We start from the raw sequence: 21368 nt of genomic DNA, 5'->3' as shown, positions 1-21368 counted from the left end.
TAGGAAGGAAGGAAGGAAGGAAGAAAGAAAGAAAGATTAGTTAGAAAGAAAGAAAGGAAGGAAGGAAGGAAGGAAGGAAGGAAGGAAGGAAGGAAGGAAGGAAGGAAGAAAGAAATAAAGACTAGTTTGAAAGAAAGAAAGATTAGTTAGAAAGAAAGGAAGGAAGGAAGGAAGGAAGGAAGGAAGGAAGGAAGGAAGGAAGGAAGGGAGAAAGGGAGAAAGAAAGAAAGACTAGTTTGAAGAAAGAAAGATTTGTTAGAAAGAAAGAAAGAAAGAAAGAAAGAAAGAAAGACTAGTTTGAAAGAAATAAAGATTAGTTAGAAAGGAAGGAAGAAAGAAAGAAAGAAAGAAAGAAAGAAAGAAAGAAAGAAAGAAAGAAAGACTAGTTTGAAAGAAAGAAAGATTAGTTAGAAGGAAGAAAGAAAGAAAGAAAGAAAGAAAGAAAGAAAGAAAGAAAGAAAGACTAGTTTGAAAGAAAGAAAGATTAGTTAGAAAGGAAGGAAGGAAGGAAGGAAGGAAGACTAGTTTGAAAGAAAGAAAGATTAGTTAGAAAGAAAGAAAGAAAGAAAGAAAGAAAGAAAGAAAGAAAGAAAGAAAGAGATTAGTAAGAAAGATTAGTTAGGAAGGAAGGAAGGAAGGAAGGAAGGAAGGAAGGAAGGAAGGAAGAAAGAAAGAAAGAAAGAAAGAAAGAAAGAAAGAAAGAAAGAAAGAAAGACTAGTTTGAAAGAAAGAAAGATTAGTTAGAAAGAAAGGAAGGAAGGAAGGAAGGAAGGAAGGAAGGAAGGAAGGAAGGAAGGGAGAAAGGGAGAAAGAAAGAAAGACTAGTTTGAAGAAAGAAAGATTTGTTAGAAAGAAAGAAAGAAAGAAAGAAAGAAAGAAAGACTAGTTTGAAAGAAATAAAGATTAGTTAGAAAGGAAGGAAGAAAGAAAGAAAGAAAGAAAGAAAGAAAGAAAGAAAGAAAGAAAGAAAGACTAGTTTGAAAGAAAGAAAGATTAGTTAGAAGGAAGAAAGAAAGAAAGAAAGAAAGAAAGAAAGAAAGAAAGAAAGAAAGACTAGTTTGAAAGAAAGAAAGATTAGTTAGAAAGGAAGGAAGGAAGGAAGGAAGGAAGACTAGTTTGAAAGAAAGAAAGATTAGTTAGAAAGAAAGAAAGAAAGAAAGAAAGAAAGAAAGAAAGAAAGAAAGAGATTAGTAAGAAAGATTAGTTAGGAAGGAAGGAAGGAAGGAAGGAAGGAAGGAAGGAAGGAAGGAAGAAAGAAAGAAAGAAAGAAAGAAAGAAAGAAAGAAAGAAAGAAAGAAAGAAAGACTAGTTTGAAAGAAAGAAAGATTAGTTAGAAAGAAAGGAAGGAAGGAAGGAAGGAAGGAAGGAAGGAAGGAAGGAAGGAAGGGAGAAAGGGAGAAAGAAAGAAAGACTAGTTTGAAAGAAAGAAAGATTAGTTAGAAAGAAAGAAAGAAAGAAAGAAAGAAAGAAAGAAAGAAAGAAAGAAAGAAAGAAATAAAGAAAGAAATTAGTAAGAAAGATTAGTAAGAAAGAAAGAAAGAAAGAAAGAAAGAAAGAGAAAAAGAATAATAAGAAAGATTAGTAAGAAAGAAAGAAAGAAAGAAAGAAAGAAAGAAAGAAATATTAGTTAGAAAAAAGAAAGAGATGAAGATTAGTTAGAAAGAAAAAAGAAAGAAAGAAAGAAAGAAAGAAAGAAAGAAAGAAAGAAAGAAAGAAAGAAAGATTAGTAAGAAAGAAAGATTTGTTAGAAATAAAGAAAGAAAGATTAGTTAGAAATAAAGAAAGAAAAATTAGTTAGAAAGAAACCAGACATAACCAAGGACTGGAACTATAATTTTTATAATCTAATTTAAACGCTGCATTTTAAAATTATTTATTTATAATTAATATTTTGAATTAAATACTGTCACGTTTGGTCTGTGCTTGATTTGGTTTGTTTTTCAGTGGTTTGCTGAGTTTTTGTATCCTGAGTGTGTTTGAGTTTGTTTTCATCAAATATGATGACATGCTGTCATATGACGAATATGATTAGATCCAGCGTTTATCGAGTTTCATGAGTTTTCTGTATGCCAGTTTAAATAAGTCCATTCTGCCTATGTGTTTCCACTTCCTAATTTTCTGTAGGTTGGCTTGATGACATTGGTTTACCACAGTACAAAGATCAGTTCTACGAAAGCAAAGTTGATGGCCGCATGCTACAGTATCTAACAGTGGTAAGACCAAACGTTCCCTCTATCCCTCTGTCAAAAATGCCATGGAACAGTGCTTTTCCAGATGCACATATTTTAACTGAAACTGATGTTATTTTTTTTTTCTCAGAACGATCTCTTGTTCCTGAAAGTCACCAGTCAACTCCATCATCTGAGCATTAAATGTGCCATCCATGTCCTGCACGTCAACAAGTTTAACCCAAACTGCTTGAGACGCAGGCCAGGGGATGAGGTAAGACAAATCGCAGATAAAAAATGCATGCAAGCATGGATAGAGTCAAAGCTTCAGTTAATTAGTTGTGCTCTAACACTGAAAGAGTGTGTTTGTTTGTTTTTTATACATACAGAATAAGACATCGCCCTCTGAGGTGGTGCAGTGGTCTAACCATCGAGTGATGGAGTGGTTGAGGTCAGTGGATTTGGCTGAATATGCTCCAAACCTAAGAGGCAGCGGCGTTCATGGAGGCCTAATTGTGAGTTGGCACTGGCTGCTAAAGCACTACTGCTAATAATGCTTAAATATGCCAGTACATGAGATAGACCATATGTATCATATGGATAGCAGAATTGTCCCTCCCAGTAAATAAGAGACTTATAAACTTGGCTCAACCATGATTGTATTAAAGGTATAGCGGAGGATGTTTTACTTCCTGGTGGGTAACCTAAACTATTGGTCCTCCTAATTGTCAATCATTCTGGTGAATCAATCAAACTTTTCAAAAAGTGGAGAGGGCGGGTCTTATCTAAAATTTGGAAAGATCCTCCGCTATACCTTTAATATATATATATATATATATATATATATATATATATATATATATATATATATATATATATATATATATGAAGAGTTCAGATGCAAAAGCCTCTCTGTTGTAAAGTTTTCTTTCTTCAAAGCAGAGACCAGTGAGACAGTCGGGATCGCGTTCAACTGAAGTTATTCTTTATTGAGAACTCCTCTGTACGCGGCTGTAGAAACTTCCGACATGATCTGATTTAACATAACTTTACATGTTATCTCATAGGCATTTTAGGAGGAGGGACTTTTGGGGGTGGAGACAAATTCAAACAAAGCATGTAAATGAGTATACAGGTTAAGGTAACCTGCCCCAGACCCCAGCGTGTTTACCAGTATCAATTTAATCAGCATACCTATTCAAATGCTGATACTGGCCAGGAAACTCTGGTTCCACGGGCCATCCCAGAGCCATTTAAGACAAAGGGTGCGTCTTGGAGCTACTGGCTAGAGCCATTAAAGACTCATTTAAAACACAATAAAGAAAACAGGGCTGGTAGGAGCTGTTGATACCATTATAACCTAACCTTAAAAGCTAAAATCAGTATTCTTCACTGTGATGTTATGTAAGGAAGCATATCTGAAAACATATTCTTAAATTTTAACCCTTCAGTCCCCTCTTTGAGAGTTCTTAAAATAACTCTCACAAAATACAAATTTAAACACTTAAAAGTTCAATTCTTGTAACTTGAAAAAGTTACAGGCATGTATAACTTATTCTGTGTTGTGTACTTGATTTACATGAGTGTCATAGTTCTTCTCAAAACCATAACTGTTGACACCTGCGACGCAGGGTGTAAAATGTCGTATAAACTACATGATTACACAGAAAACCATGTAGCATAAGAGTGGAAGCCTTGAAAATCCATGGCGCCTGAATTGCTGTGAAGTCTGTTTCCTGTAGAGTCCATTTCCCACGTAGAGTCGCTCTGATGACTCGTCCCTCATGAGGCTTGTTCATGGAAATCTGAGGTGATGCTTTACAACAGGTTTCCGCTTGCGAAGACATCAACACATACCTGTAACACAAGAAAACAAAGAAACGGCAGACCAGCAGTATTCAAGCATAGACTTCATTCTTCCATAAGTCATTTGATCGTATAGTGGTTTTACGTCTAACTCTTATCAAAGTAAACATTGTGATCGTATAGTGTTTTTTTTCTTTTCCTAATCTTAATTGATTTGACACCTATGGACAAGTGAGGTAAGGATGGACTAAATGGGGAAAGGCCTATGAGGTTGTCTTCACCCTGGATTGGCCCCTGACGCCTGTTGCGTCAGTTCTTTCCAGGGCCCTCACTGAACCGTGTCCTATTCTGTCACTGTTTTGTGTACACACTGTACAGTGTGTGAGAAAATTGGCACATTTTCATTCTCCAGTGAAACATCGGTCTTAATAGACATCATATAGAGCATGGAGGTCTGATTGTAGTGTTCTGCAGTGTAACATTTATGGCTGTGAGTTTTCTGAATGTCCCCCAAACAAAGGCTGTGACAGTCACTTTCCTTTTGTTCTATTAAACAAAAAAATAAGTCTTTCATCTTTGTTGTGAGTTACTGGGGAAATTAAACACTCACAGCCTAAATGGTTAACACCGTATCAAGTTGCCCCACAAGTTTAACGAGGAGGGGAGGGGCTGCTTTAAAGTAGCAAACAAATGTAGTAAGAGCTGCATAACATTGTTAACTTGTCTTAAGTTACTTTTGTTTTTTCTACATTCTTTTCCAAAATGTCCGTGCTTGCCACAGTAAGAACAACTGGCTTCTCTATGACTTTTGCGTTTCTTTGGCTTCTCTGAGTTGACCTTAACAGAAACTGCTGCAATTCTTACTCTCTCTTTGACAACAGAATCTCTTTCCCAAATAGCTAAACTTTCTAGGTTACTTCTGAGAGTTCTTTTAGCCCACGTAGTATCTAGGAATGGCAAGGCTGTTCTGTACTCAGCTACAAGACCATCTGCCCAAATTTGGATTAGAGCTCCTTTGTCAGCTAACACACTTTCGGAATCATCCACTATTCCACTGTACGTTACCGCTACCTGACAGAACCTCTCAGTATATTCACTCACAGTTTCTTCTTTCTCTTGTACACAGCTAGTAACTCTCGACCAATCAATTTTGGGTCCTAAGATATTCTTTAGGATTTTCAAAACACCTTCTCTCAAATCGCCTTTACTGACATGTTGCAGTTCGGAAGTAACAGCAGACTCAAAATTGTTGAATTCAGATTCAGTTAGAATTTGTGACATCAGCTGTGTGACTTCCGGCAACGACATGTCGTAAAGATGCATTTTACTGAACAATGTTCTCCTAAACTCAGAAAAATGTGTGCGTGCTGAGGGTAAACTCTGGGAGAGTCTATCTATATCCTTAGGACCTAAAGATGTTTTGGCAACCGTTTGTATTTGGACAACAGAAGAGTTCGGAGTAACACTTTTAGTTCCCTGAGATCTTATCCTAGCCACACAAACCTGCACTGAATCTACAGGCTGATCAGTTACTGATTGGATGGCTACATTTGATTCAAAGAAAGCTTTTAAGTCAGGATAATTGTTATCAGGCTGACTAACTTCTTCCACATCAGTTTTTTCTGCATCTTTGTTGCGGTTTACTTTCTTAGTCAATGAAGATATTCTAGCACGGAGCTCTTTGATCTGTTTCTCTAGCTCGGAGTTGCGCTTAGACTGTTCTGTAGCTAGGGTTAAACCAAATTCTCGGTGACAACAGATAAAACTTTTCACACTTTTCTTGCGAATACTTTCTCCTAGTACCTTCTTACAATCTTCGATTGACCAAACTTTGCCTGGATCAATGCCAAATTTCTTTGTTAAATTCAATCTGACTTCCTCAGTCACGATTGAGTCCATGTGCTCTGATAACAAAGACTTGAATTCACTATCTGTCCAAAAAGGTGTAATCTGTCTAGTACTTTTCCTAAACATTTTGTGAATTTTTGTTACCACAAACAAACACAAAAAAAACCTTCTCTCTACTGTCTTGCAAACAGAGGGTACAATCTTATTAGCACATGAGGCTAAATCTAATTCTAAAGCTAATTCTCTTGCTTACAGATAGGTCTTCTCTAGCAACAGCATACACACAATATTAACATGTAACTGTTAATCTTCCCTGCCAACAACAGAGGGTAAATTTCATCTCTAAAAGAAAAACTTTTTAGAGGCTTATCTTTAGTTAACCAAACTATACAGCTGTTTGTTAACTACTTCTCTGAACGGCGCAGAGGAAAACATTTGTACTGGTCTGCATTGGTTCTTTTAATGGAGTGAAACTCACCGAGTCTTTCATTTGTAGAGAAAGATTCCGTCTGGAAAAATTCAGTCTTTGAGATCTTTTTGGAGCTTGAAGTTTTCAATCTGGATTCAGAAGATTCAGTCTGGAACTCAGTCAGCTTCGTTGAGATCTTTGAGCTTGAAGTTTCAAGATGCAGTTCTTTGAGCTTAAAATTCTCTGAGTTTCCTTCTTCTCCATCTGGGTCACGGCACCATCTGTTGTAAAGTTTTCTTTCTTCAAAGCAGAGACCAGTGAGACAGTCGGGATCGCGTTCAACTGAAGTTATTCTTTATTGAGAACTCCTCTGTACGCGGCTGTAGAAACTTCCAACATGATCTGATCTAACATAACTTTACATGTTATCTTATAGGCATTTTAGGAGGAGGGACTTTTGGGGGTGGAGACAAATTCAAACAAAGCATGTAAATGAGTATGCAGGTTAAGGTAACCTGCCCCAGACCCCAGCGTGTTTACCAGTATCAATTTAATCAGCATACCTATTCAAATGCTGATACTGGCCAGGAAACTCTGGTTCCACGGGCCATCCCAGAGCCATTTAAGACAAAGGGTGCGTCTTGGAGCTACTGGCTAGAGCCATTAAAGACTCATTTAAAACACAATAGAGAAAACAGGGCTGGTAGGAGCTGTTGATACCATTATAACCTAACCTTAAAAGCTAAAAATCAGTATTCTTCACTGTGATGTTATGTAAGGAAGCATATCTGAAAACATATTCTTAAATTTTAACCCTTCAGTGCCCTCTGAAATTTTCTTCTTGAATGATCATTTTTATCAAGCTTGTATATTTAAGTTCAGTAATTTCACTTAATTAGCAATGAAAATGACCTATTAATTGTAATTTGAGTGAAACTACTGAACTTAAATATACGAGCTTGTTAAAAATTATCATTCAAGAAGAAAATTTCAGATGGCACTTTTGCATCTGAACTCTTCATATATATATGACAGCTCAAAACCTGCTTTAACCCCCTGGGGTCGACAGTATCGCCGGCGATACCAGCTCGCTTTTTTTCAGTTCAGTTCAAAAGAAATTAATTTTGCTCTGTGGACTTTGATATTACAAGCAAGTTTCATACATCAATCGATTCTGTTAAATGTGTATTATTTTTGTGTATACTCACAATAAAAACAAAGTGTTGTGCTTTTTGCCAAATAAAGAAAAATAAACGTGATGCGAGTTCTGCCTTCTCTCTGTCAGTGAAGACCATTCTGAAACGCGTCCGAAAATGAACTGTAACTCAGCGAATACTCAGTCAAACAGGCATACAGACACACAGGCATGAAGCTTGAATTATCTTCTTTTAAATGAGGTAATTTATATAAAAAAACAAATATTCTCATTTTGTGAAATCTGTATTAAAAGAGAGCGATTCCAGTCGAGCTAATTAGAGCTAATTCAAATGTAATGTGACACGCCCACGGAGAGCGCATGCTATTCAAACGCAAATGTCTGAGGCAATCCACGCAAACCTGTGAACGCCCCCCCATATCAGCTCGAGAAAACACAAGTTTAATCATATCATTGTAGCCTACTACGTGTTTACACCATCTGGCAGCGCTGTGAGAAATAATAATAATGGAAAATCTACCTCAGAGTGCGGGTATTGCAGGAGAGAGGATCCGAATATGTAGTAAGTTTTTTTTCCTTCTCAAGTTAATCGCGTTTCTGTGAATGAATGAACGGCAGAGATGCGCGCTGTTTACCACAGCTCGCAAAAAGACAGTTTAAATTTAAATTGCGTCTCTGTGTGAATGAATGATGATGTTTTAGCAAACTGTATTGCTATACTGAGTTGAGTAAAAATCGACAGAAATATGTTGAAATAAAATGTAGGCTATTTGTATACGCAACGTATTAAACTGAAAATTAACATTTATATGCCCTAATATTTCATAAAAACAACGTTACAGTCAGGCGTTTCTGTTTGTGAATGAATGTTTCGGTTTTAGCAAACTGTATTGCTATACTGAGTAAAAATCGACTGAAATATGTTGAAATAAAATGTATTTGTATAAGCAACGTATTAAACTGCAAATTAACATTTATATTTCTCATAATAAAAATGAAAGACCTATGTTACAGACATATGAAAGACAACATTTCGTTGATTAGTTTTGGATAGATTATACATTTTTACTGTAAAATATCTGCCACCTCAAATAAGGTTTTGTTTGTCAATATTTGCTCATGTTAAATATAGTATGTTTTGTCAAAAATAAAGTAATCAAATAATCAATCAAATCCTTAACTTTGAAATATGTATGATAAAATGTATACTTTAGTTTTTACAAAGAAAGATTACACTTGAATTGTTGTTGTAATTGTAACCTTTTTAATAAAAAAATATATTTAGATGTAAACAAATGTAGATAGATGTAAACAAACTATTAAAAGGTAAATATAAGCCTTTTCTTTAAAATAATTTTTGATGTGTTTTATTAGTGACAAATTTGGGGAGAGGATAAATATTCCAAAACTGAAAATACAGTATGAGAATTAACTGCACAATTACTAGACATGTTTTCCTTGGATATTATAGGCCAAATTGCAAGCACAATATGTGGAAAAATAAAAAAGAATTGCGATGCTTCCAACTGTTGCTCTTGCATTCTTGTGGCTCAGTGACTCACCTGAATGAATGGCTAATTAAGTATGCAGGCCCCATTGTCTCCTAAGGTGTGAACCACTAAATATGCATGATCGTTGACGCCCACTCCGCATATTGCCTTTCCAAACAGAAAGTGCTTTGCAAAATTCAAATCAATGTATTGTGTTATGTGAATGATAAGGCAGGGTGATTTTCACATCATTTTGAAGAAAAAACACTAGGTGATGACATCCATTAGACAAAAGTCTTATTGGCACATATTTAGAATGTGTTTTATGGCCTTATTACAGAAACTTTAGTTTTTAGTTTTTCCAATAACCATGCATAAACATTATTCTCTCAAAAATGCAGACATGTACATTCTTGTTGCTCACATATTATGGTAGCCCTGTTTGTGCTAAATAGTGTGTAATTTTTTTTTTTGCCATTTATATGTTTATAAGCAACTGAAAAAAGCACAAATGTCAGGGCATGTCAGAACATCTCAAGGACCCCAAAAACAGCCCAGACCCCAGAGGGTTAAAGGGACACCAGGCAAGCTTGAGTGTTTTTTTTCTCTACGAAGCTCCCCCTAGCTCCCCCAGTGTCTGGTAGTAAATGCTTTCAAACACACTGTTGTAAAAACAAACAGTTGTCCCTCCCCCCTCGCCACGAGCAACCCAGCTGATCAGATAATAATGAACGCAATGAAAGTACAACCATGCACAAAATAAAATATCAAAGTGTTACTTACAAGCGCAAAAGCAAGAATGTGAGGTCTGCATCTGACTTGGAGCCTTCTCTGTCTTTCAGCTCTCGCCATTCTGAAAAAGCTTGACCAATGTTGATACGTGTGCGAGCCCTCGCTCAGTCTGAAGCTCTTTTCCTTTTTTTGCATCTTCCGTCAAGGGTTTTCGCTGCTCCTTCCCCGGCTCTGCCATTATACACACGTTTGCAACAATCGCTAGCCAGGTTTCATTAGCCTGCCTCTGTGCTGGGGATGCTTGCCGTAAACTGATCCTGCTTCTCGCGATGTCTGAGACTTTGTGAAACTGAAGGACGCGGGTAGGATACACTGAAATTGCAATCGGGATATTCTTCCTACAGGCAGTAGGGGCGGGCGAGAGAGTCTTCATTCGCCCTGTAATGAGTCATTTAACCATATACCAACTTACGAAGATGATTAATTAACACGAAAACATTGCCTGGTGTCCCTTTAAAATACTACAATTTGAGGGTAGTTTTCAACTGAATAGAAAATGGTTTTCCCTCAAAGATGTGTATTCGAATCTCAGGATGATTTTGTTAAACCTTATTCTAATAAGTATGAATCTAAACTCCAGGGCACAAAAACAACAAACAACCTTAGTCACTGTTTTGATTTACTGACACATAGACATCAATAAATCATTTTGAGACAAAGAACATCTGACTGTACATGAATAATTACATGTTATAAATGACTGGTCACAGATCAGGCATTAGAATGAGTATGGTTACTTTCATGTTGTTGCATTACTGTTGAGTCCATATCGTAAAAGTCTGTTTGCAAAGCCTGCACCAAAATTGCGACTGATTTACCAAGGAATTCCCAGTGAAATGTACCTAATACAAATAAATAATGCTCAACTGAGAAATGCACATTATTGAAAATAAATAACCACATTCCTAGCATTAGGATCTTTTGGAAGGTAACATTATTTTTAGTCCTGTGATTCTGTATCACTCTTCTGTTCTGCAGAGGCATTCTTTCAAATATCTATGACGTCATAAATCAGCACATTCCAAAACGAGTTGTTTTCAGACCTTGGTTTCAATAAAATCTGTTTTTGGACTAACAAGGAAGTATTCAGTTCTGAAACTTACAGGATATTCTTATAGCATGATGACCTCTTATATATGAAAAGCTCAAGGACAATTTGATTTCTCAATTCATGAACCTTTTAAGTTGTCTGTTTTTGCTTATCAGATCCTAGAGCCTCGCTTTTACTCTGAGACCATGGCCATGCTGCTCAACATCCCTCCTCAGAAGACCCTCCTCAGACGCCACCTCACCACCAACTTCAGCACACTGGTGGGGATCCAGGCCCAACAGGAGAAGCAGGAGTTTGCCAACGCCAGTGGGCACACACCCCTAAACACCACTGCCAAAGTCAGGGTATGATATTACAAACACAATAATTTAAGTCATCCATTATATGCAGTGTATATGCAGTTGTAAGTTAATCATGTTCATGTTTTTTGACATACATTTTTCTGCCTTAGCCAAAGAAGCTTGGCTTTACTCACTTCAGGCAACTAAGAAAGCTCAGGATGGATGAATCTGCAGATTACATCTGCCCCATGGAAACAGGAACCCCACCAGTCCTCAGTGGGACTCCAAAGCAGCCTTATGCAAGCTTTAGGGGCATCACCCCTATCCTGGCCAGAGATTCAGACAGACTTGAGCAAGTTGGGTCAAAGAGCTGATTCACTGCTTCTTCAATTCAACCAATCTTAGCCAAACAATAATGTGCTTACTGCCACTAACACTATCAAATGCCAGCACTGCAGTAACTTTACCCTGCTGTTTGAATCTCAGCATTAACAAGTAGGAGAAGCCCATAATTTATAATTCAGTGTATCATCTGGATATCTAGGAAAAGACTGACCATGGACTCTGAAAAAAAAAAAAAAAAAAAAAACATAAAAAAACCCCATCAGAAATTATTATTATTATTATTATTATTATTATTATTATTATTATTATTATTATTATTATTATTTGTCTTGTCTAGGTAGTTCAAATGCTGAAATATCACATTGAAGGCTTAATTTGAGTTTCTTGATTTTATACCTTTAACAAATAATTTATACCTATCCCTGGCACATTTTTTTTTTCTATATATTGTTTTTTTCAGTGTGCTGAAAACTTCTGCTGATTTGTCCACATAAATGAGTTTTGAAATGCCCAATGAACTGTTTCTTTCTTCTCTGTAGCATGTATAGAAGCTAGGGATGGGTCTATACCACTTTTTTAATGCCTTATACAAATATCACAATCTTGAGTATCTGCCGATACCGATGCCAATCTGATACCAGTACTGTTTTCTCTTGATCAGTTTAGAATATCTACACCTCACTAATTATACAATGTTTCATTAAATACTAAAAGCCAATTCAGAAATAATAAATACATAACATAAGTGTTATTAAGACACTCACACAGCACTGCATGGGGGTCTTCTGGCTACAGAATTTTCCCAAATGGCTGCTCTACCACTTTTCCTTAAATACCCCGACCAGAACAAAAGGGTTGTACATTTTTACTACACAAACACCTGGTTTCGGGGAAGAGGAGAGGATTCTCAGAGATCCTGAAGAGACACCACCAAAAAAGGAGAACAGAATTCTCCTAAGTTTTTAATCTTTCTCATAATACCAGTGATTGCAGTGAAATTGAGACCATTTTACCAATCACATTTATAGACATTTAAAATTATACCAAACATGAAAGGGAAAAAAACAAAAGATTCACAGGATACATATAACTTTCAGTGACTTGAAACAGAGGGAAAGGAAGGGAGTAGGGAGATGCCCAAACTTATCTTCTCGCCTATCTATGCAAGGGGGTGTCCTGTGCTCTTTCTTTGAGATCTTCTCTCCAGGGGTGCGTTTTATTGTTTTATTGCAGGGTGTTTTTTCTCAGCTTTTGTCTTAGCAGGAAAACCACGTCTTAAAGAGAAAACGGACTAATATGGAGAAAACTACTAAACATGCTCACAGGAATGTATGTGAATGTATTGGCAGTAGCAAGACTCTGGACTTGTTCTGCAGCACCGTAGCAGATCTATTCCGCCAGGGCCATGCCAATCTCTATTAACATGCCAATCTCCCAAGAGTTGTCATGACACAACTAAAATAATATTAGCACTGATTACTTTTTAATTTTTTTTTTTTTACTTTTTAAACTATTATCTAAACGTTTGTAAATATTATGTTCACAATAGTTTAGGTTCCCCACTGGTAGGGAGCACTCTGATGAAAATTGACAGATGGCCAATCCGTCCATCTGTCCACACTGCCAGATGGACAGATTGGCCAAGTGGTGGTTTAAGCAGTTCTCTTGTCCATATCCTTCAGGATGTATGCCAACAAAACCACCATGGTATGCAGCTTTGCACCATTCTGACTTGCAGCCAAATAGGACTTGCTGATCAGGACTGACATCACCCTGCAGGACTTGGATGGCAAAGTAATCTGCAACTTCAATATGGTGAAGAGATGTGTATGCGTTGGAGGCAAATTGTGACCAGCCAGAAAGCACTCATCCAATTTGGACTGCTTTTCAGCTGGGCTGCACCTGGCCAGTCTAAATTTAGTCTGCCTACAGCATGTGAAACTACCTCAGCGAGTTTTTAAAAGCAAGACATATCAGTGTCTCCTGACCACTAGGGGGGATAGCATCGGACAAACCACAGCATAACTCAGATTTTGATGTGGCGGTAGAAAGAGTGTTCTCAAACCCAAAAGAGGCCACACCGTTTGCTTCCGCAGTGAGACATAGCTCATCACAAGCTTTGACAACCTCAGAAACAGAACCCCTCACAGTCCCCATGCCACCCTATAAATAATTTTCTAGATCTGCCCACAGTGTGAGCCGTACACATTTTGCATTTCAAGTTGAAGTGTTTTGCTCTCGGCTCACCTTCTTTTTGAGGAAAGATTAAAGATTGGTTATGGTCTGTCACAGCAACACCAAATCAAACAAGCATTCAATCATCTATACTCAATCTATACTATATAATCTATACTGTATATTTAACATAATATAGCCACAAGCAGCAATCATCAGGGTCTAAGCACCAATGGCCTAGGAGAATGATTAGCGACCCAGAAAGTGTTTTTACAGAAAAGTCCAACTTGAATCTTCACTGAAATTTAGGGTTTAATGTAACAGTTTACAGCATCCCACAAGTGTCAAAAAGGGCAAATTACTTTTAGAAGAAATCCAAGTTTGTCCGACTGTGTCCTGCAGTGCTACAAACCACCTACAAATTATGCCCCAACTACCTGTTATGTCCCCTACATTGAAACAGCCAATTTAGGGATGTCATCAGAGCCCTCCCTCTGGAATCACTGATGTCGTCACTAGTACAGCTCTTCCGCTACTTTAGTCATAATACAGGTTAGACAATAATAATACAGGGCTAAGATTATCACAAATAAACACAAGATTTTGACACATATCCAAGAGTTTGTGCGGAGAAGTGGAGCGGGCACTGCATGACACGGAGGCGCCGGTGCTTTCCTATCAACAGTGGAAACAACTTAAAATAATCTGGTCATACAGAAAAGAATAATACATCATTCGCAACTACTTTTATTTGAGTAAACTCACAACAACAAGAAAACGTTGTGCTTTTGTAAAATAAAAGAAAACAATCAGACGCGCTTTCATGATCTCCGTGAACTGGAGCGCATGTCAAAAAAGAACTGAAACAAAATATAACCTACATATATAAAGCTTGAAATTTCCACTTTTAAACGAACAAATTGAATCGAAAGCAAATACAGCCTGATTATGTAATCCGAATGAAAGGTGCATTTCTCTCTAAAGGCACATCTGCTTTACAGCGGAGATGGAGATATGTTTGCAGCTGCACTAAAAAACACTAGTTTATTAATAAACAATTAAAATGCCTCGTTATTTTTTCAGACACATGTATTATCATTAGCATATAAATCACCTATAAATCACCTCTCTGTATGGTTCCAGAGACATGGCTCTTCTCATTCAGCACTGCGGGAAAAATATAATTTCCGGATTCTATTTTGGCCCAAGAAAACCAGTAAAATTTAAATTTTTTCCATATTAATTTGTGAATATTTTAAATGTTTAATAAAGGGGCAAAAAGTCATAAACAAAAATCTGAAAATACATCAATATTTATTTGCATTTTGTGTGTACAGTTCAAATAAAAATTTTGGTGTTCAAATTTGCGTTTTAAAAATACAACAACTGTTCATTTTTCGTTTTTCAATTGACCCTTCGTAGGGAGCTTAATTGACAGGTGATCTGACCAATCATACTTCGCCATCCGCCATTTTGTCCGACAAAGCAGTCAGGAGAGTTAGTAGATTAACATGGGAGGATTTGAACTTGAAAAACGGAGTGTACTGACGTATTTCCGTGGTTAAAACAACATTCCTTCTTATGTTTGTTCATGTTTATTTGAGGCTATAAATTAACTAGAAGGAAGAGATGATCGGTTCACGAGCAGCTTTAACTGATGCTCTACAACAGGGATGGGCAACTTCGGTCCTGGAGGGCCACTGTCCTACAGAGTTTAGCTCCAACCCTGAAAAAATCACCTGCCTGTAATTTTCTAGTAATCCTGAGGACCTTGATTAGCTTGTTCAGGTGTGTTTGATTAGGGTTGAAGCTAAACTCTGTAGGACAGTGGCCTTCCAGGACCGAAGTTGCCCATCCCTGCTCTACAGCGATCTGTCACGACACATTAAAGAGCCACAAAACGGTATTTATTGTTTAAATTTCTTTTAAAAAATGACCAAATTTGAAAGATGAGACTTTGTTTAATATGTTTAATATCAAACGTAACCGAAAAGTAACCTGCTCTGTCCTGTCTGTCATCGTTTTGTCAGTCTCCTCTCTGCTCCGCAATGTATTTTTCACTGCGTGAGAACGGCGTAGCTTGTCGGACATAGCGACAGTAACTAAGGGGTTGGGTCTTTGCGAACGGTCAATTACGGGTTAAAAAAGGAAAAACGATTGGACGCAAAAGCACACTGACCAACCAAACATACAATTGTAATTTAATTTAAATCAAACAATGATTTTACAAAATATGTGACACTTCCCATTTTCTTTTTTTGTCCTTACTTTAATCCCTCGCCATGGCAACACAATTGGAGATGGCATATAATCGTTTGCAATTTAGCATCTTTAGTGTCTTTGTTTAATGTTGCCTGAGTTTGGTGGGAATTGCATGAATCTCCTACAACAAGTTTATTAAAAAATCCACATTCAAACAATAATATCTAATGTCCTGTTAGCCTGAGCTAATTGCAGTAAATTAGAAAGTTGTCCGGCTCAATATACAGTAGTCAACATTTGAAGTGGATCAAAACAGTTCATCAAAGTTTTCTTAAGACAAGAACAGGTATTGTTCAAAATGAATGTATAACTTTGATGAAAGGTTTTGATCCACTTCAAATGTGCAAGGGCTCGTGTAGGGTCGGTCTTGATTTTTTGGGCCCGATCTAATCTCTAATTGAGGTGAAGACTTCACCACGCTAATTGGTGAAGACTTCATAACATAAGCCTTATAACATAGACAGTATTTATTTATATTTGAAACCTGGTAAGATACATCACATTTGTGGAAAATAAATTGGATAATAGATATAATTTATTGATCCCATGGTGTAAATTGGTCATGTTACCATTGCTCACATTTAAGAAAATAAATAAAAGCATATGTGAAATCTTAAAAATTAAGATTGCTAGTACACATACTCTACTTATGAAACTATACAGTAGAAAATATAGATCTGAGTATTGCACAATTTATTGTATTTATATTATTGTACTATTAAAGTATTGTATGTTTAAAGATATAAAGGATATGAAGCTATATGTAAGATATAAGGATATTAAGCTGCTGACAAGTCTGAGGTAAGTACAAATTGCCCAGACTATTAGCACAGAATATCTGACACCGAGGGAGGACTTGAAATTATGACCTGGAATGGTTTCCTGAGGCTGCAAGAACGTCAAGAATGGTTTCCTGTGGCTGTGTTACAGAAACAACTTCAGTCAGAGTAATATCTTGTCTCTTTAGTAACCACTGTGATTTACTCACCCTAATGTTTTTCCAAACTTCCATGAGTTTCTTTCTTGTGTGGAACTTCCATAGTATGGAAAAAATACTATGGAAGTCATTGGGGACCAGCAACTGTTTGGTTACCAATATTCTTCAAAATATATTTTGTGTTCATCAGTAGAAAGAGGCTCATGCATGTTTGAAACAACATGAGGGTGAGTAAATGAAGACAGAACTTTCAATTTTGGGTGAACTATCCCTTTAAGATAGGACGTTTCTGTAATTTGGTCCCTGTGAAGCATCTTGGTGGCACCCTGCTCGCCATAGCGATACATTTAATTAAAGCAAAAAAAAAAAGAAAAAAAAAAAAAGGTTATGTTGTTTAAGAGATATTCCTTACAATTGCATTGATCAAGAACCACATCTGTACACTTTTTCCCAATCAAATGTTAGCTTTTAATATTAGAAAACTTGAGGTGTGGTGAATGGTGTTACAGCTAGAATGCTATGTGCAAAAGGGGGCAATCTGATCTTGGTAAAAATATGTTTTCATAAAATTGCAATCTAGATATTTTCTTTGGGCACAAGAAAACGAAGAAAATGGAAAAAAGAAAAAGCAATAGGAGGATATTTAATTGTGGTAGCAGTATAATACTTCTGCTGTCATTAAAGGCAAATCAAGTCCTAATACTGTACCTGTCCTGACCTGAGCACAAGCTCTCATTCTAATCCTGAAAGTCTTCAATACTTATATATTAAATACCATATTAAAATACTTTAAGTCTTTAAATTCATTTAAATTGATAATATCACCTGTGTACCTAATCTGATGAGTGTCCAACTCTGAACAAAAAGGTTTCAATAAGCGCCACCTGCTTGCAATACAGTAAATGTAAGCACAACAAAAGCTCACGTTGTTTTCCAAAGACAGATATTGATGACAACATGTCTGTATCCTAAACCTGCATTGATTGCTTAACTCCACTGTAACTGATTTCCTCACCACTGTAAAAAAAAAAAAAAAACTGTTGTTTTTACGGGAAAACTGCTGTGGTTACCAGAGAATTCCTGTAAAAAATACAGCAGCACCGTGGATAACTTAACAGACGAAATATGTAAATTGATTTACAGTGAATGAAATGACGGCTGAATCACATTAAAAAACTGTTAAGTCTACAATTTTTGCTTGTTAATTTCACATAACTGTGTTGTATATAAATAGACAAATTCCTGTATTTTTTACATGTAATAATTGCTTATTGTGCATCAATAAATGATGAAATTAACAGGGAAATATCAAACAAAAAACTAATTTAATCTGGTAAAACAACAGTAAAACTTTGTATTCTAAATGGAGATGTCCTGTATATTATATATAAAATATCCACAATATGCAGTATTTTTATGTTTTAATAATGCAGTTATATTGTGGTAAATTTCAAAAATACACCTTGAAATAAGACAAGAGAGGAAAATATCACTTTTGCTAAATTTATTTAACAGCCATCAAAATAGTTGTAAACAATTGGATGCATTTTTTTTTTTTTTTTTTTTTTTTTTAACAAAGTTTAAGTGCCAGGCGCACAACAACTCAGTTCACAACAACCCAGTTCACAACAACCCACACTCTCCCTGTCTGGAATGTTCAACAGTATGGCATACAACTAATCTATCTCCATAGAGATAGGTGATGCCAATAGATCAAGTTCAGGGTATCTGCACAATTTTTAAAGTCAAATTTAAGGCTTTTTAAGACCTTTTTAAGACCTGAAGAAATCAAAATTAATACAGAAAATTATGGGTGTGCAACATTGACAAAAATATGTCTAGATATTTTCAAAGTTTTGTTGATAATAATTAGATGATATTTTACTGATTGTGTTTTTGTACTGGTACCCTGGCTGGTTTAGGCCTGTTGTTGACAGCAGACCCACAAATATATTCATATTGTTTATATTCTATGCAGTGGTCAGTTCACAGTAGTGACCGAAATTAACATTTTATTAAGGGGCAATATTTGCCACCTTAAATTGATTTCCAGGGGCATTTTCACCTATACAGATGGTGGACAACCAGAATGAGACTTTTACCGCCGCCGTTCCCGCGGCGGCAAAATTGGGATGTGTATTTGCTGCCTTTTACCGCTGAGTGGCGCTGTAATCACAGACTTTGAAAAGTGTCAGTTTATTCTCTTTATGACGTAATCTGCCGCGGCAGTAATCTGAGCTGAGGTCACAGATAAATTCAAGATAAATATTGTGGTTAAACGAATTCAAATTCATTAAATTTAAACAAAGTAGACACACGTTAACATTGTGTGCCCAGTTTTTCTATAATTTAGAAAGGCTATGTCAATAGGTTACTTGTCATTTTCTTCGTGTTATTTTAATGTGTTTGTAGATTTATTAACTGACACATAACAGTGAAATAAATTAAAATAATTTACCGTGAAATTAAAACATTTTCAGGACTTGCAGCTCCTAACCGATGTAGTCGGTTTAAGCATTCTTTGTTATATTCAGAACTAAATAGCCTTACATGTTACAAACTTTTAAAACAGAGAAAATAGTAGCCGTTGGCTATTCAGACGGTAGCTCTGTGGTCAAAGCATTAACAAGAGCCTCTCGGAGCTTCAAACGATCTGAGATCGAATCTCAGTGTAGCCGACAGTGTTTATGTTTTTTCCGTTCTTGATGCTTAAATATGTATCTGTTTATTAAAGTCAATCATCTTGTTTAATTATCAATTGTACATTACAACATCAATTTGCTACATTCCCGCTGCAAAGACGACACATCTGATGAAGGAAGACTGTCAGCCGATTGCACCAAAATGAAGATGATGAAGCTCGTCTTTAATCTGCTAAATTATTTTTTGTGTGTGTGTGAATCATTCACGAGATTGAGATGACTGACAGTGATACCCGGCCATAGCAACGGAAGACATTTTTCAAAACAGATCGAACAAATCAGAAAAATACTTTCAATACAGTATTGCTTTCAATTAAAAAATAAACAATGAAAATGTAAAAGAAAAAGAAAATTAATTAAGTTTGAAAACTCATCGCACATTTTAAGATATGAATAAAGTGTCAGGACAGTTTATTTATTTAAACAGGGTTGCATCGATAGAGTTTATTCCCTTTGTGATGCAAAATAAGAAACACAGAATCTTAGGCCTATTCTTGCAACATTTTAAATTTCTATTGTCAAAGAAATTGCAGCTAAATTAAAAAATTAAAACGGTACAAAACGAAAAAAGTTCAAAGCAACATAAATTAAGAACAGGCGTTTTTCTTTGCCTCTCTTGCGCTGGATATTTTTTTAGTAAGTTTTGGTCTCCCTCACTGCGCGCGGCGGGTCTCTCTCGAAATTAAGCATTTCAGTGTAAAAAAACACCATACAGCTGATAATACTGTATATGTCGCTGTGTGTCATCCACACAAATCACGAAAGAAAAAACTGTAACAAATAGCTTTTGTTCCTTCAAAGATACAACATGCCTTGCTGAATTCACCTCACAATAAAACGAGGTGGGTCGCGAATTAAAGAGCAATGTATCTGCTTAATTGAAATTGTGTGTGGAAAACCTTTAAATACAATCAATAAAACTACAATATATAATTTAATAAGATATAGGGCCTACTGTACATAGGCTATGGACTTTTGGAGATTTTGAGATTAATCCTTAAAAGAATTTTGCCTTTGCCTGCTCATCAGGCTGGCTCCGACACTCTCCATATGAAAGACGGAACATTAACACCTCTGTCCTGCACCCCCACGATAAAGCAACTATTGCCTTCTCCAAACCCCCCACAGGCTAGCTGAGTTTGCAAAACAAAACAAAGAGTTTGCCACTCGTCGTGGTGTGCCAAAACACTTAATTATAAACTTAAATATTTCATTCAAAACAATCTCAAAACGCTTTGTGACATTTTGAAAAGCCGTGGATGCATTACTGCCACTGGAACCATGAACGCAACAGAATACTGGTTCTGATTTTATTTTTTGTCGTTTAAACGTCATATATATAAATTATTATAGGCTACAGAAGTAAAGTCATTGTATAATATTTGTTCCTTAGTGTAAAATGGAAATGCATGGTGATTTTATTTTGTAAATAGGCTATAAGCAAAAAACTATGTTTTAGAGCTAGACAAATCTCTCTGCATCAACAATAGACTATAAAATGCATTAATAGGCTAATATAAAAACACCAGTAGTCCAAGTTAGTTCGGGATTCGAACCCGTGTCATCTAAATGATCGTAACGTACGTTCAACCACTCGGCCACTATTCACTCTTTGCTACATGGCCTAACGTTCCAGTGTGTGTTCGCTCACACGAGCGAGAAGTGCTCTTCATTCAAATGAACGCATTTGTCGAACACTAATTCAACATGACAGAATAAAACCTGGCTTTAGAACAATGCATAGCGCCACTCGTCGTGGTGTGCCAAAAAATTACAATAATTTAGTTTAATTTATTTCAGTGTTAATGTTTGAGTTAAAAAAATCCTCTACAAATTAAATTAACCCAAAGTCGGCTATAAGAGTCCTTTAGGCTACGTAAAAAAGCAAAGGGCTTACAGTCTTAACATTTAGGCTACTTTGCTTAAATTCGATACATTTATTTTCA

General features: G+C 36.2%; 1 protein-coding gene across 8 annotated transcripts in view; it reads left to right on the top strand.

The window, feature by feature from the left end:
* The window catches only part of ppfibp2a (PPFIA binding protein 2a), an 81632-nt gene extending 63401 nt beyond the window's left edge, over positions 1-18231 (top strand). For all 8 annotated transcript variants that reach the window (XM_081373049.1, XM_081373047.1, XM_081373044.1 and 5 more), the window contains 5 exons: positions 2125-2213; positions 2320-2442; positions 2558-2683; positions 10876-11064; positions 11172-18231. In XM_081373049.1, coding sequence (XP_081229175.1) covers positions 2125-2213; positions 2320-2442; positions 2558-2683; positions 10876-11064; positions 11172-11375 — 731 coding nt within the window. In that variant the 3' untranslated portion in view covers positions 11376-18231. The remainder of the gene's footprint in view (positions 1-2124; positions 2214-2319; positions 2443-2557; positions 2684-10875; positions 11065-11171) is intronic.
* Positions 18232-21368: the final 3137 nt, after the last annotated feature.

Source organism: Scardinius erythrophthalmus (genome assembly GCF_964197995.2).
Source record: "Scardinius erythrophthalmus genome assembly, chromosome: 8".
Taxonomy (NCBI): domain Eukaryota; kingdom Metazoa; phylum Chordata; class Actinopteri; order Cypriniformes; family Leuciscidae; genus Scardinius; species Scardinius erythrophthalmus.
This window is presented reverse-complemented; position numbering and strand designations above follow the sequence as displayed.